Genomic DNA, 16,321 nt, shown 5'->3' with positions numbered 1-16,321 from the left:
TAAAGAATACTATAAATAGTGGCGACACCCATCAATGAGTATATTGCTAGGATTTGACCTTGATCGATCCACCTAAGTTGGTTCGTGTTAGGCCTCGACTGACCTACATGGGTCAGTCTCTGCAACCTTGACTGACCCACATAGGTCAACTTATATACGACTCAATCGACCCTTCAAGTGTATGGTTTATTGCCATTCTCTCTTGGCATCTTCTTCATTTAGCTCATTGTGAAGGACCAAGACTCGTTCATGCTTGAAAATGAGAATCCAAGGCAAGTTGCCATCTTTCACTCTTGAACATATTGAGTCAAATTTCGAACTTAACTAGCTCCAAACTGAAACCAATTATAATTTTTTTAAAAAAAACCGACGAAACAGTGACGTAAAATAAACATCGCGGGGACTAGAGTGTGCTTGCTTGGATTAAATTTTAAAAAGAACGTTCAATACATTGGAAATGAAAACGTCTTGGGTCAATAGTCGAGGTGCATGCAAATTGGTCCTCCGTCTAAGAATAGAGTTCTTCATAGATCAAGCTATGCTCGGTCTCATCAAATTGGACTTTTAACACATTTTACTTATTACAAGGTCTAGTCGGGATTTTGAGTTCGTCGAGAGTGACTAACCGACCCTTTTGAGCTAAATTAGGTTCTAAGCTCTCTCTCCCGATCCCGAGTCTAAAAAAAAGGAAATTTATTATTAATTATAAATTGAAAAAACAATTAAACATCAAGGAATAGTGAATAAAGAAGGACAAAAGCAAGTGAAATTTGGTAGGCTTATAAAGAATCGGGTCCACCCGAACCCGACCCGAAACCGTGTGAAGGATCCAGATCCAAACCCGTGAAATTCAAAAAAGGTTTCTTCTTTCTTCTGTATTATAATAAGGAGGTTTTGCATGTGGAATGTGTTCTGTCATTTCAAATTTCTTCCCTCTCTCTCTCTTCTCTAACGGCTATTTCTCTCTCTTCTTCCTTCTCTCTCGCTCTCTTGTCTTCCTCAATCTTCACTCTTCTTTCTCTCTGTCAAATCCATTTCTACTTCCTCCAATTCGCCGTTTCTTTCCAATGAAGCATTTTATGCAGCCAAGAAACGGTATCTTGCGAGATACCCATGCCGCCGACCAGCCTTCTTCGTCGTGCCCTAGCGCCGGAATCAAGGGAAGACCCCCTAGGAAGCCCAAGTCCTCCAAGGAGAATGCTCCGCCTTCAGATCCGAACTCCATGCTTCCAGATTCCAAACCCTCGCCGGCCAAGTCGAAGAGCCCGCTCCCTCCCCGTCCTCCGTCTTCCAATCCACTCAAGCGGAAGCTCAGTATGGAGGCACTTGCTGAGAATTCGATCCCTGGGTTGTCTGATTCTGGTGTGAAGGTACATTTCGTGTTGCAATTATGTGTGTTATGGTTCAACTTAACTAAGCTAATAGAAGTCGCATTCTGTGCAACTTAACTAAGCTAATATAGTGAGTGACTCCGTTTTTTTTTTTTTTTTTTTTTTTNCCGTAATGTTACTTAAAACCTGGATGTTCAACTGTGTTTCCTATTGTTATGATTTATTTGTGGCTTGTATTGATAAAAGATTCTACATTATGTTAACTGAGATGAGGGGTATGAGTGCCAGGAGAAGGAGAGATTATGTACTCTCAATTTAAGAGGATTTTTTGTTCTAGCTGCCAATATTGTCTTGCCAAACATAATTTATGTCTGTGATTTTCAGGTGGTAGTGCGGATGAGGCCATCGAGCAAGGATAGAGACGAAGGGGATAATATAATACAGAAAGTTACTGATGATTCTTTGTCAATTAATGGCCAAACCTTTACTTTTGATGCTGTTGCTGACACAGAGGCAACGCAGGTACGATCTTTAATGACCACTTTTGTAGCTTTTTGATGGGCATTTGTAAATACGGGGTGAATGATTAACTTTTGTTTTATTCTGTTTTCAGCTTGATATCTTCCAGCTTGTAGGAGAACCTCTAGTTGAAAATTGTATGGCAGGTTTCAACAGTTCCGTATTTGCATATGGACAGGTATGGCTACATCCCTTCGTCCACCTTTCTGTTCCTTGCACTTTATGATGTTTATTTTCTCATCCTAAATGCCTATGTACTCATTGAATCAGACGGGAAGTGGAAAGACATACACCATGTGGGGTCCAACCAATTCTTTGTCAGATGACAATTTATTAAACGAACAAAAAGGCTTAACTTTCCGTGTTTTTGAACGACTTTTTGCTCGTATAAATGAGGTGGGTTTAGAAGTTTTAGTCCTTAGACTCTTGAAAGTAATGGTGCATAATCTCACGTTATTTAGTCTTTGATTAAAATTGCAGGAACAAGTGAAGCATGCTGACAAGTTACTTAAGTATCAGTGTTCCTGTTCTTTTCTCGAGGTTGGACAACAATTGTCTTCTACAGTATGATCTACATATTTTATCTATGAATTCGTTCAAATTCTATGGAAACTTTGTTGCAGATTTACAATGAGCAAATCACTGATTTATTGGATCCAAATCAGAGAAACCTCCAGGTTAATGATAATTCCTACTGTCTCTTAATAGCTCACTTTCTCTCCAAATAGTAAACTAAAAGAATAGAGAAGAAACAATGGTTCTACTTCCTGTTATATGAGAAGCTTATTCTGTCTTCTGTTGGATTCATCTTTCAGATTAGAGAAGATGTAAAGTCTGGTGTTTATGTTGAAAATCTAACGGAGGAGTGTGTATCAACCATGGCAGACGTTACTCAGCTTTTAATGAAGGTTTATTATCTTCCTCATCCTGCTAATTCATGCACCTAAGTGCACGCCCAACCAAGCTTAACACGCAAACACACAAACAAAGTTGAAATATAAATGTTAAGGGTATTATTATATATTTATATTATCTTTTCGTCTTGGTTAAAGATTACCCTTTCTATAACAATTATAATAAATTACTGTTATTACAACCAAAACTCTTTGATTTAACCATGATATATTGCACCCATAAGCTCTATATTTGATTGTATTTAGGCTTTACACAACCTGTGCTTTGAAATTATTAAGTTAAATTGCTAATTGATTCTTCTTTCTAAGGATCATTGTAATTTGGCCTACCTTGATTTGGAATTTGTTTGGTTTTTCCTCTTTCTACGTTGCGTCCGCATGAGAACCAATTAGATTAGTGATGCACTGATTAGATTAGTGCTTCCATCATACAGCAATCTTTTCAAATCTCGAAATTTGAAAGGCTTGTCATCAGTTTTGTAGTGATATTTATGAAAATTTGCATCAGTTCATGGTCACCACTCTTCTACCTTTTTTAGTTACCCTTTTAGACTGACTTCGATAGTTTTAAACATCACATATATTTATAATCATAGAATAATTATGCAGGGTTTATCAAATAGGAGGACTGGTGCAACAAGTATTAATTCTGAGAGTTCGCGGTCGCATACTGTTTTTACCTGTGTTGTTGAATCTCGATCCAAGGTAATACTAAAAGAATGTTGCTAATATCTTTTAATATGGTATCATTGGATTTAAATCAAAGAATTTATCATACAAGGTTGTCTGCGACATGAAAAGTGAAAAGTAAATGTCGTCATGATTGATCATTGATCAATAGATTAGATTAATAGCTATTGGCGCTGTAACTTAAAAAATGGATAATGATCATCCAGTTTGTTTAGAATGGAAATGCATGAGTACCATCTTTCTATATTCAAGTATTGGTACTTGGAAAATATAGATTGACAATGATTTTATTGTGCAGAGGATGGCAGATGGTTTAAGTAGCTTTAAAACGAGTAGAATAAATCTTGTTGATTTAGCTGGTTCCGAGAGGCAGAAGCTAACAGGTGCAGCTGGGGAGCGTTTGAAGGAAGCAGGAAATATCAACAGATCACTCTCGCAACTTGGGTATAACCAATGAACACTAGTGGAATATATAGTTCAGATCTATCATTTAAGCAGTGATCTTACCAGGGAGTTTTTTTATTGTTAATTATTTGGCTAATTATTTATCAGAGTTGATACAGCTGCATGTTTTATTATTTTCATCTTCAGTGAACAAAATATCAACAAATATTTAATTTTTCGTTTCATGTATAGAGAAATGGAGCACTACGATCAAGTTTATTTGACAAGCTAGATATCTAGGGAAGTATCGGATACCAAACATTAGAGGAGAAGTGTCGGATAGAATTTGTACAGAGTTGGCATCCTTTTCCTTTTGCTATGATGAAGAATTAAATTACATTATTAAACTATTTTATGAATTGTAGTTTTCATATGTTCAACTTCCGGGAAAAGACTCGGCTGAACATGAAAAACATCAAATTTTAGATAGTGCGCACACACTTTAGCGAAGGATATTACTTTTGCAGTTTAGCTTCTTTTGTGTTTGGATTAATAAATTGAGCTATTGTGTTTTGATTATTAAATTGAGCTATTTTGTGTTTTGATTTCAAGTTCTAATTTGTCGACATGTGTCACTAAGGATGTGCCTCGAAGAGTCTTTTTTTCCCATTTTATTAAGAAAACGATTGTGGTACAGGAATCTAATCAATATTCTTGCCGAGATTTCTCAAACTGGAAAACAAAGGCACATCCCATACAGAGACTCCAGGCTCACTTTCCTATTGCAAGAATCTCTTGGGGGAAATGCAAAACTAGCGATGGTTTGCGCCATTTCTCCATCACAAAGGTTAATATAATATTGCAGAGCTTCCTCTTACCTTGAAGAAAATTTTCCTTCTTGAAATGTAAAGTTACGTGGGTTGTTTTTGCAGCTGCAAGAATGAAAGTTTTAGTACATTGAGGTTTGCCCAGCGTGCAAAAGCTATAAAAAACAAAGCTGTTGTTAATGAAGTTATGCAAGATGATGTGAATCACTTGCGTGAAGTGATACGGCAGCTCAGGGTACTCTTTTTGTCCTTAGTATTAACAATTTCTCATGTAATGTTTGTACTGTTTGAGTTGAGAATGTGACTAAACTGAGGTGTTTAATAGGATGAACTACACAGACTAAAGTCAAATGGAAATAGTTCAAATGACGCAAATGGAGGACACTCTGCAGCATGGATCCGTAGAAGTTTATATCTACTAAAATCTAGTATAAGTCGTCCTATCACATTACCTCATGTGGATGATGATGGTGATGAAGAAATGGAAATTGACGAGGAAGCTGTTGAGAAGCTCTGTGATCAACTGGACAAACAAAATACTGGTTCTGAGGCTAGTGAAGATAAGGAAACTGAAACTGTTAAATTAGGTTCATCAATTGCCTTAGAAGGAAATGAGTTTTCTGGAACTGAATATCGAAAGAAAAGTTCTGATGTTTTAGATGTAAACATGGAAGAGGAAACATCTGTACAAGACGAGGTTATGATTGTTGGTACAACAGAAGAGCCGGTTTACGATACTCCAGTATGTTCCAGTGCTGACTTGACAAACCATCAGAACCTTGAAGCACAAACTCAAATAGCAACAAACTTGCTTGACCAACTCTTCTCAGGTGAACCTTCTGAGAATAATATTGTGAGCTCTTTGATGGAGGAGGGAGTAAAAAGTGGAGAACTAAAAACTCCAGGAGATGGCCCCTTGTGTACATCCTCTGAACCTCTCAGTGGATATCAGACTAACAAGTCCGATTTAGATACACTCAACAATTCCTCAAATGGAATTCTTAATTGTGTTTCTCCTCCAAGTCTCAGCATAGTTCCTTGTGATGTGTCGCCAGCTCTTAAATCCCCTACTGCAAGTGCTTCACCTAGAATCAGCGATAGTAGGAAAAGCTTGAGGACTTCAATGATGTTGTCTGCTTCACAGAAAGATCTTCAAGCTGAGACTAAGCTTGGCTTAGATCTTCTGCAAAAACCACTTGAAAAGTCCTTGAGATGGAGCTCCGCTAATGCACTATCAATGTCTACCCAGAGTAAGAATACTGCAGTAACTACAGAGCAGTTGGCTGCAAGCATCCGAAATGGGCTTGAAATTATTGATAGTTGTCGGCAGAGCTCAGCATTGAGAAGGTCTTCATTCAGATTTTCATGTAAACCTGCAGAAAAGGTTAATATGCCAATAAACAAAATTGATGTTGGCGTGCAAACATCATGCGGTGATGAGGCTGCTGGTGAAAACCTTTTTATGTGCAGTTGTTGCAGAATTAGAAAGCAGCTGGAGGTTGGAGAGGAGAAAGGCAGCTCAGATCTGCAATTAGTACCTGTGGATGGTCCAGACTCTGCTGAGAGGTCCAGGATACAAGTTCCTAAAGTATGTGAAGTTGATATTCCATTTTTTCCGGCTGTTTAGTGTGTATATATGTATCTATATATTTTCTTGTTCTTCTCCAGGCAGTTGAGAAAGTTCTTGCTGGGGCTATCAGAAGAGAAATGGCACTTGAAGAATACTGCAACAAGCAAGCATTTGATATTAATCAACTCAACCGTTTGGTATGTTCTTTCGTGATTGTCAGTATTTTATCCCCTGGACCTGCTGGCCATATCTTTTGATTTAGCTTGACTTTTGCTTGGGGGGGGCTGCCTTTCGCAGGTACAACAGTACAAACATGAGAGAGAATGCAATGCTGTACTTGGGCAAGCCAGAGAAGACAAAATTATTCGCCTTGAGAGCCTCATGGATGGTGTTTTACCATCTGAGGAGTTCATGGAGGAGGAACTATTGTCCCTCAAATATGAGCATAAGGTTCGAGTCTCTATCTAGAAATATTTCCCCTGAGAGATTATTTCATTTCTAACTTTGGCATGTACAGGTTTTAAAGGAAAAATATGAGAATCACCCTGAAGTCCTACAGACACGAATGGAGTTGAAAAAAGTTCAAGATGAGTTGCAAAGTTATAGGAATTTCTGTGACTTGGGCGAGAGAGAAGTGCTAATGGAAGAGATTCAGGATTTAAGAAGTCAGCTGCAATATTACACTGATTCACCTTCCACATCCTCGCGAATGCAAAAGTCTCTTTTGCAATTGACTTATTCTGAACCTAGTAGCTCTACACCTCTTGGTGCAATCCCAGAGTTAATAGAAGAGAGTGTTGAGGAAAAACTTGAACAGGAGAGAGTTCGTTGGACTGAGGCGGAGGGCAAGTGGATCTCTCTTTCAGAGGAACTGAGAAGTGAACTTGAAGCGAGCAGGTTGCTAGCAGAAAAAAGAAAACGAGAGTTTGAAGCTGAGAAGAAATGTGCTCAAGAGTTGGAGGAAGCTATGCAAATGGCAATGGCAGTGCATGCACGGTTACTAGAACAGTATGCAGACTTGGAAGAAAAGCACATGCAACTGCTTTTAAGACATAGAAAGATACAGGATGGAATTGGGGATGTCAAAAAGGCAGCTGCTAGAGCAGGAGTTAAGGGTGCAGAATCCAAGTTCATAAACACCCTTGCTGCTGAAATTTCTGCACTAAAAGTTGAAAGAGAACGGGAAAGACGCTATCTAAGAGATGAGAACAAGGGGCTTCAAGCTCAATTGAGAGATACTGCTGAAGCTGTGCAGGCTGCGGGCGAATTGCTTGTGCGGTTAAAAGAAGCAGAAGATGGAGTTGCTGCTGCTCAGGTCAGTTAAAAAAATGATATAGGTTGCCAGGTCTCATTATAAAGTTATTGATAATGATAATAATAAAAAAAAAACTTTTAGGGGAAAAATATTACTTTTTACATGGGAGAAGGCATACTAAGGTAGTCCAACTTCGAGTTGAACATAAAATTACTTAATGATCTATATATACTCAGTGTGCCAGGCCTCGTTCTAAAGTTGGTGGTGCTAAAAAGGGAAATATAATGATTTAAATGAAGGTTGTCCAATAACACTCTTCATGTTGGAGTTATGAACCAAGGTTGTCCAATTTTGAGTTGAACATAAAATTATTAATTGATTTAAAATGGTTGTTACAGATGAAGGGCGGCAAAAAAAATTGACATACACATCACTTAAACCAGAATCTTTGGACAGTTTTGATTAAAAGACGTATTTCGTGTGCAAGACTTACTATCCTGCTTAGTTCTGAAGTTGGTGGTGCTAAAAAGGAAACATTTGATGTTAAATTTGGTTAATTCTGTTCATTTGTTTGCAAGACTTATCCATCCTCCTGATTAGTTCTGGACGAAGTTAAATGATATAGCCCTATTTTCGTGAACTGCTGGGAGCCTTAATTTTCGGGCGAATGCACATTTAATACGTAAACCTTGCACATTTCTTCCATTACAGTTGGATATTTTTAGAAAAGATATGCCTTGTATATTTTCTGGCTCAGCCTACGTTGAATGAAAATAGGGATTGTTTCGTGCCTGATTTTATGCTTGCTTCTAATAAGTGGATATATCAACTAACTAGCATTCTGTTAAGTAAATTTTGGTCTAACTTCTTTTGATGACATCTGCAGAAGCGAGCAATTGAAGCTGAGCAAGAAGTCGAGAAGGCCTACAAGCAGATTGATAAATTGAAGAAAAAACTCGAAAAGGAAGCTACGAGGCCTGCTTACGATGATGAAACTAGCAAAGCCAAATACGACATAGACGAAACCCTCGATCAGGGCTGGAGAGAGGAATTTGAGCCATTCTACAATGGTGATGATGGTGAGCTACCTAAACTCTCAGAACCTTCCTGGTTTTCTGGATATGATAGATGCAACATATAGGATGAAAAAGTTTTGGCAACCAGATACATGTCACCCGTAAATTTCCCATTATATATAGGTTGTTCAATATAACCCTCTTTGTTCGTGTTCCCAATAGCTATTACTTCTGATTATGAGGAGAACTATGTGCTAGTTCCCCCATTGTCTGTATTCAAATTCAAATTCAAATTCTGGAAGTTCATAAGGGGTGGAATGAATCGTAGAATTCTTTCATTGTGTCCCTCCCATCAACATTTTAAGCCTCTTAGTTTCGACAAATATGCGAGTTGCAATATTTCTTGCTTCTCATGTCACATTCATTAGGATTACCATCGAAATCCACCAACTCTTTAGATAAGTAATGTTGGGCTTTATTCCTTCTGATATTAGCTTATTAAATATCTCTCAATATTTTGTTTCTTAAGGAGAGAAATCTTGAGAATAGATTCTTAGTTTGTATTCATATCTGCAAAGTTCATTGTCATTCTGACATGTTGTCAGCTTGTTGACAAATGGCTTGCATTGTTCTTCACCATTCAATTTCTCTGCTCTCTATTAGAGGTTAAGATATTCTTCCTTGGGAGTAGCTGTTCAATGGGTACCATGGAATGAGTCCCAAATTGTGGTGTTAATGCAAAAAGGATAACGGATGGACCCCAAAGTAAAGGAGCAGAGATAATGTTTAGAGTTTTGGCATAATAATGGTAGCCAATCATCAAAGTTCATTGTTATTTCATTCCCTCTTGTGAGAAAGGAAAAAAAAAAAAAATGAGAGGAGACCTGAAATTGGAGCTGTTCTCATTTATTGATTTGGTTTTGTTGTCAAATGGATAGGAAGCAATGTTCAGAAGGATCAGTGAAATATGTCTGTGAAACCAAACAGACAGACAGTTCATTGGCACTTCTCTTCCTCAAATAAGAACAGACCATTTTGATTTATTAACGCCATGGAGACCATAGAACAGGATGCTTGTGGCTTTGTCCCACTTTCTCTCTCTACAGAGGATCATTTCTTTCTCTTTCTCTCTCTTAAAGAAATAGGCTCTTTACAGACAAAGAAAAACAAGTAGGGCTCTCAACCCTAGCCATCCATTCATCCTTTCATCTCCCAATTGGAACTCACAGATTTCATATATTTAATGCCCATTCTCTCTCTCTAGCTCTATGAGAGTAGGAACAACTGACCCATCATAATTTAAAGATGGAAATGAATTTTGAAAGTGACCATTGGGAGACAATTCCAGCTATGTGATGGCGAGAGAGAGAGAGAGAAAGAGCTTTCTTTTTCTTGGTGGAATGGAGAGAAGGGGGCTGTTTGGTTCTTGTTAGTGAGAGATGAGATTTTTAGAGTGAGAAAGTTTCCTGAGTTTGGTTACACCGTGTGAAAATTATTGAATGTGGCTGTCATAGACCACAACATGGTTGCCCCTTCTTAATTATTGGATGCTCTTTCATCCAACCGCGTAAAATTTCTAACGTGTTCTAACCCTTCCAATACTTTATCCACAACTAGAGAATATAAGAGAACTTTTCGAAAGAGAAGATTCTCTCTTAGGAAAGACATGGGTTTTCTTTTTTTACTGCAATGGTATGATTATTGGACCCTCCCCTCGTTCCGTACTAGGCCTCGGTAGAAAAACATTATTCAACAAAGTTGTCATGTTGCATAGTGTGCAATTGTGAGGTTCCACATCGGTTGGAGAGGGGAACGAAACATTCCTTGTAAGGGTGTGGAAATTTTTTCCTAGTGGACGCATTTTAAAACCGTGAGGGGAACCCCTGAAGGGAAAACCTAAAGAGAACAATATCTATTAGTAGTGGGTTTGAGCGGTTTTAATCATTGGATTCTCTTAGACATTCATTACCAAGCCTTTCAGCTAAGGGAGAGTGTTTTCTCTTATGAAAGGGAGAGTCTTTTCTATTTGGTCCGGGCTAGAAAACATTATTCAACAAAGTCGTTACATTATTCTAATTATTAGATGCGTTTATTATATATTCAACCGTGTAAAACTGCCGACCAAATCGTTTCAACCCTTCAAATAATAGCAAGAAAACAAGAGACTTAGAGAGGATTTTTCTTTTGTAAGGAACAAGGGAAAGTTTGGATTTGACAGGAAGGCATTATTCAACAAAGTCGTCATATTTAATTATAAAATCGTCAATCACATTGTTCTAACCTCTCTGATAACTTCTCGGCATTACCTCTCACGAGAGGCTGTCATATTTAATTACACACATACATTTCTCATTGTCTTATTGTCTGTACTATGTTGTGTTATGGATCAACAGGGATAGTGCTTGGAGTTGAAGCTATAACCCCAAGAAAAAAGGGGCAAAGTTTGAATCCAAATGACACTGAAATTGCATCTTTAAATGAAAGAATCAAACATAATAGAAAGGTAACAAAAAAAAAAAAGGTCTTTGTTCCAATTATGGTTAGGTAAAGCATTCATTCATTCCAAATATATCATAACAATAATAGTTCCATCAACCTTGTAATTATCAAACCTATCGTCCCATCTTTTAGTTTCCAGAAAAATTATTTTTAAAAATATCTATTTGAACCCTGTCGTTTTCGCTTAAACGCTCAAACATTCTATTTTTAGACCATGAACCCTGAACGAAAGTTCATAGCTCAAGTAAGTTACGAATGATTCATAATGAATAGTAATAGTTTTAGGGTATTTGAAAATTCTCGAGACTAAAATGGAGAATTTGAAAACTAATAAAACCGTAACATTTAAGGTATTAGGGACTAAAATGAAATAATCGAAAAAGTTTTTCAGGGACCAAAATGGTATTTTAGTTTCGATCTTCCTAATTTTTTTTATTTATAATTTATGAAGAATAAGAACAAATTACATCCAATCACTCACCTTCATAATGTTTTGCCTACAAATAAAGTTTTAAAGTTAGGGTTTTTTATTTCATGTCATTGTCACTATGATTCTCAAAATCTATCATTAACCTAACAATATCTTGGGGTGAAGTAATTACAATTAATCAAAATGATTTTTTATTGACTTTAATCACTTTTGTTTTATTTTTGGTTTAAAATGCTAAATCTTCATTTGTCGAGTTCTAATCCCAATTATGATTCTAATTGTAATGATCTTTGAGATTGTACATGTTTGATTCTTGTCTTTGGCTGATCTATCTTTTCTTTTAGTTCAACATCATGAGTAGTGGAGAGATTTGAACTTCTGACCTTTTAATGGAAGATAAACGTTTAAACTAGTCGAGCCATACTCGGTTAACAAGTATTGATACTGTCTATTGCTTGACATTATTTGTCAAAGTGTATATACACTTGAACATCGTGCATCTCCAAAAAATCAAGAGTTGAGAGGGACAAAGATAGTATTAGGCCGAGGAAAATAGGGAAAGCTTAAGCTTTCCTTTTCTAGGCTTCTCTCAAAGTTTTAAAACACGTCTACTGGGAAGAGGTTTGCACACCCTTATAAGAAATGTTTCGTTTACTTCTTTAACCGACGTGGGATCTCGTAACATCTATGAATCGAGAAAGAAAATTGAACATAAAATGTTCTTGGGTCATATAACCTTATTCCATAGTATGAATTGAAGTACGTAAAAAAAAGATTCAAACGTCGAGAATTTTTCTGGACGAGAGAAGAGAGACGAAGAAAGTATTTGAAGTAAGAAAGGAAAAGGGGGAAGAAAGAAGCCCTTTGGTGAAAAGGTATGGTACCTACAAAGAAAGGGTATCCATCTACGTATGAACCCCACTATAGATTGCTTTATAAACTAATAAATGTTTTGGTTTTAGTTTGTGAAGTAGTTGAGAGGTTTGGGCAATGAAAGCTCCATTGAAAAGGGAAAAAGAAGAGGAAAAAGGGTGTCTTTAGGTGTGATTTGGTAGAGATAAGAAAATTCAAAGTGGGTTTGGATTGGATTCCAGTTAAGAGAAGCATTTTCTTTTTTGTTTAGTACTCTTTTGATTTCATTATTTTGGACTTGGGAGTCCAAATGTCCCTACACACAACAGCTGGTTTCAAGTAAGAATCAATTTTCCCCACAACTTACGCCATTTAACTTAGCATAATATCATCTAAATGGGTCCATCATCCAATTAAACCTTCTCCCGCTGTACTTGAAAGCAACTCTACGAGATCTCACATCGATTGGAGAGAGGAACGAATGTCAGCGAGGACGCTGGGTCTTGAAAGAGAGTAGATTGTGAGATCTCACATCGATTGGAGAGAGGAACGAGTGCCAACGAGGACGATGAGTCCCGAAAGGAGAGAATGGATTGTGAGATCCCACATTGATTGAGAGAGGAACGAATGCCAGCGAGGACACTGAGCTTCGAAGGGAGAGGGTGGACTGTGAGATCCCACATCAACATTCATTCTTTATAAGGGTGTGGGGACTTCTCCCGTGTTTTAAAAACTTTGAGAGGAAGCTCAAAGAGGACAACATCTACTAGCAGTAGGCTCAGCTGTTACAAACTCGTTCATTCAAAAGTGCTTTCTACAAACAAGTCCCACAACAAGGCCAGAAACAGAGAAACAATAACAGTCAGAGAGAGAGAGATTTGTGTGAGAAGAACAATGATAAGATTTATGATTTATGAGTAATGGTAATACACAGGGGGCTGGATTGAGATATCACAACTTTTCAGTCTTTTCCAACACTACTTTTACAAATGGCTATAAAGAGAAAGCATTCAAATGTGGTCTGATAAAAACTTGAGGCCACCATCAGCTTTGCTGCTGCTGCTGCTGCAATTAGTTCTTGCAATTAGTTCTTGAAGAGCTCTCCAAAAGAATGAGTGGCTGATACATAATGTTCAGAAACAACAAAAAAATGCAACTGGAATCCCTCTCTATGTACACAAAGCCTCACTCGCCGTGGGGGGGCCGCCATGGATTTCACCAGTTTGTTCTTTCATTCTTTTACAATTCACTTTTCATCTCACCTGCACCCATAATACCTTCAAATTCAGTTACGAGATTTCCGATTGAATTAAACCCGAAAAGCTAAAAGTTCTATGCCTATCTTACCATGAGGATTCTGCAGCTGGGTTTGTCCATAACCCATCTGAACTACACTGTGGAGTTCATCCTCCCAAAACTTGGAAATCTGATAGCAATTCAGAGATGATTTTTAGACTATGCTATGCGAAGATATTAGTTTCAATACATTTAGGAAACAGATTAGCAATTTACTTGGATTCCATTCCCCATTTCGCGGTATCCACCCTGCGTTTGATCACTATGAAGAGGAGGAATGTTCATAGATTGATACTCATATGCAAATGTGGGCACAGACGAATCAATAGGGTAAGTCGTATGCGGTAACGAACTCGAACCTTTGAAGATCTGAGATATGTTATCACACAAAATTAGTCGTAACCCAGAAGTGTTTCACCAAGTTAACCACTAAAAAATGGTTTGTTTTTCACTTACATCCTTTGGCAAAAGAGTTTCCATGTTAAAATCCATCCTTGGATTGACAGTAGCCAATTTCATTGAAAGAAACTGCAGAAATTCTAACTCAACTTAGAAAACTATAGATATGAACATAAAGAACTATGGCAGATCGTTTGAATATTTGATGATTACCTCAACTTGGTGCTGCAACGATTGTACATAGTTTATAATTTCATCAAGCATCACTGCCTTCCCAGTTATCTGTAAGCGAAAAAACGACTTGACTTTAGAACTCGATTTTCATACCAATGATCTCATGTTTAAGAATTTTAAGATCCAAGTACCTTATCGCAACCGGGGACGAGATCTTGAAGAAACTTCATCCGTTTGCTGATTTTCTCTCGTCGGATCTGCACGAACGACAACGAAAACAGGAATTGTGAGCATTCGAATCAAACTCGAGTGTGAAACGAGTTATATACAACGAGTGTTTTGACTCTTACTCTTTCAGCTAAACTATGGCTATCAGTAGCTTGACCCCTTTTAGCTCTAACATGGATATAATCCTTTGGAGGCTCTGGAGGCTTTGAATTATCATTGTTTTGTTTCTGAGTTGCATCTTTTGCCTCAGCCTTCCCCTTTGCAGCATCCATCTCTGGTTTGATTTTCTTGCCATTTGGTTCACGATTCTCCCCTGCAGCCTGAAACAACAACTTTTAGTGCCATTTTTTTCCATTGAGTTCATCAGCAGATACAGATTTTTGAAAGGAAATGCAAAATTTGTAAACATATACCTTCACATTCTTTGCTTCACCGGTTTGAGCTGATTTCCTTTTCCTAGTGTTAACTTTGAATCCTAATTCCCCAGCTGTAATCTGCTCCGAAACCGACGATCCCTCCCGCGAATCGTCGTTTTCAGGGGTCGAAGACCTCGAAAACCTGTTCATAACTTTCTTGTTAGCCATAGAATTCCCCTTCTGAACTCCCATTTGAGATCCAATTCCACTAACATTGAAGGATTTGTTACTTGAAACCCTAGAAAGCTTGCCAGATTCCACACCAGCTCCAGCCATTGATTTGTTGCTCAATTCTTGAGTTTCATTAGAACACAATTGCCCATTCACTGCAAGATTCTTGTTCCCAAAGCAAGAAAATCTCGCAACCCTTTCAGCGAAACCTGGATCAGCCGAAAATGGAGCCAGATTTTGATGGTGACCGACAGATAAATTTCCTTTCATCGGAGGGGAATTCAAAGGCGTATTGTAACAAGAAGTATTGGTACTATTATTGTTCGTCCCACCAATGTAAGAATGAGGCGAAATCTCACCAGAACTACAAATGCTTCCAAGCCTTCCAATCAATTCTCGCATCATCAAGTTGTCGCCGCCGCCGCCGCCACTTCCACCGCCGATTACAGCCCCGGCGTGTGAATTCGCCGGAGAAGACACAATCGAACTCAAAGTAGACTCAAAGAGATCGCTCTGATCCATCGAATTTTCCCAATTGGAATTGAACAACACACTCGAATCCATCCCATAAAAACTACTTCCATCGTTCATGAAGAACTCCTTCTCCATATCGACGAAGAATCACACAAATTTCCGATGAAGAATTGTGCCAAAACCAAAAAATCAACAGAAAACAGAACAAAAAAAAACCCTACCCAAATACTTCCTCTGCAAGAAAACAAGAACAACAATGGCGAGGGGAGATTTTTGAGATAAAGAAGCAACAACAATGAAATGATTTCTTCGTTAGTTCGTGGGCTCAAAATGAAGAGCAGATTAAAAAGAGAAGAGGAGAGAGAGAGAGAGAGGAGAGAGAAAGCAAATACAGAGAGAAATGGAGTGAGAAATGTGGGGAAGTGGAACGGAAGCAACATAGATAATAAAGGGAACGAAATGTCTCTTTGACTTTTTTTTCTCCTTTTTTTAAAAAAATTAAAAATTCTATTAAATAATATATATTAAAATATTCAAATTTTAATTCAAAATTCCATAATAATTAATATAATAATGTCACATAATTAATTATTCACTTAACTCCTATATTTTTAATTAAAAATATTTGACGTTTGAATTCTCGAGCCTTACACAGGTTGAACTAAAAAAAATTGCAAATTTGACATCTAATGACTCCGACATTCCTGTGCATTTTATATTTTTAGTACTGTTATTATTCGGATATAATCTGTAACGACTCAGATCCACCGGTAGCAGATATTGTTCTCTTTGGGTTTTCCCTTTCGAGCTTCCCCTCAACGGGTTTGCTACAGGAAGGTTCCCACGCCCTTGTAAAGGGTCTTCTGTTCTCCTCCC

The 16,321-nt window shown here is 37.7% G+C and overlaps 2 protein-coding genes across 2 annotated transcripts; one reads left to right on the top strand and one right to left on the bottom strand.

Moving 5' to 3' along the window:
- Positions 1–951: 951 nt before the first annotated feature.
- LOC111801198 (kinesin-like protein KIN-12B) lies at positions 952–8,851 on the top strand. The gene is made up of 16 exons (XM_023685206.1): positions 952–1,370; positions 1,716–1,853; positions 1,945–2,028; positions 2,121–2,246; positions 2,331–2,390; positions 2,474–2,527; positions 2,666–2,758; positions 3,374–3,469; positions 3,753–3,898; positions 4,536–4,685; positions 4,771–4,900; positions 4,991–6,253; positions 6,334–6,432; positions 6,533–6,685; positions 6,753–7,550; positions 8,377–8,851. The coding sequence occupies exons 1-16, from the start codon at positions 1,068–1,070 to the stop codon at positions 8,629–8,631; spliced, it is 3,948 nt and encodes a 1,315-aa protein (XP_023540974.1). The 5' UTR covers positions 952–1,067; the 3' UTR covers positions 8,632–8,851.
- Positions 8,852–13,168: 4,317 nt separating this feature from the next.
- On the bottom strand, positions 13,169–15,862 carry LOC111800774 (transcription factor bHLH62-like). Its single transcript, XM_023684615.1, has 8 exons — positions 14,798–15,862; positions 14,507–14,704; positions 14,348–14,413; positions 14,196–14,264; positions 14,040–14,111; positions 13,800–13,952; positions 13,635–13,713; positions 13,169–13,549 (listed from the first exon to the last, which is right to left on the bottom strand). The coding sequence occupies exons 1-8, from the start codon at positions 15,578–15,580 to the stop codon at positions 13,527–13,529; spliced, it is 1,443 nt and encodes a 480-aa protein (XP_023540383.1). The 5' UTR covers positions 15,581–15,862; the 3' UTR covers positions 13,169–13,526.
- Positions 15,863–16,321: the final 459 nt, after the last annotated feature.

Source organism: Cucurbita pepo, chromosome LG08 (assembly GCF_002806865.2).
Source record: "Cucurbita pepo subsp. pepo cultivar mu-cu-16 chromosome LG08, ASM280686v2, whole genome shotgun sequence".
NCBI classification, from domain to species: domain Eukaryota; kingdom Viridiplantae; phylum Streptophyta; class Magnoliopsida; order Cucurbitales; family Cucurbitaceae; genus Cucurbita; species Cucurbita pepo.
Note: the sequence above shows the minus strand (reverse complement) of the source record. Positions and strands in the feature narration are given on the sequence as shown.

Coding starts and splice junctions, on each gene's coding strand:
- LOC111800774 (XM_023684615.1), bottom strand. CDS start 15,580: ATGGAGAAGGAGTTCTTCATGAACGATGGAAGTAGTTTTTATGGGATG. Junction 14,414..14,506: donor GCCATAGTTTAGCTGAAAGA/GTAAGAGTCAAA, acceptor TCGTTCGTGCAG/ATCCGACGAGAGAAAATCAG. Junction 13,953..14,039: donor AAACTCTTTTGCCAAAGGAT/GTAAGTGAAAAA, acceptor AACATATCTCAG/ATCTTCAAAGGTTCGAGTTC.
- LOC111801198 (XM_023685206.1), top strand. CDS start 1,068: ATGAAGCATTTTATGCAGCCAAGAAACGGTATCTTGCGAGATACCCAT. Junction 2,528..2,665: donor CAAATCAGAGAAACCTCCAG/GTTAATGATAAT, acceptor TTCATCTTTCAG/ATTAGAGAAGATGTAAAGTC. Junction 6,433..6,532: donor TTAATCAACTCAACCGTTTG/GTATGTTCTTTC, acceptor TGCCTTTCGCAG/GTACAACAGTACAAACATGA.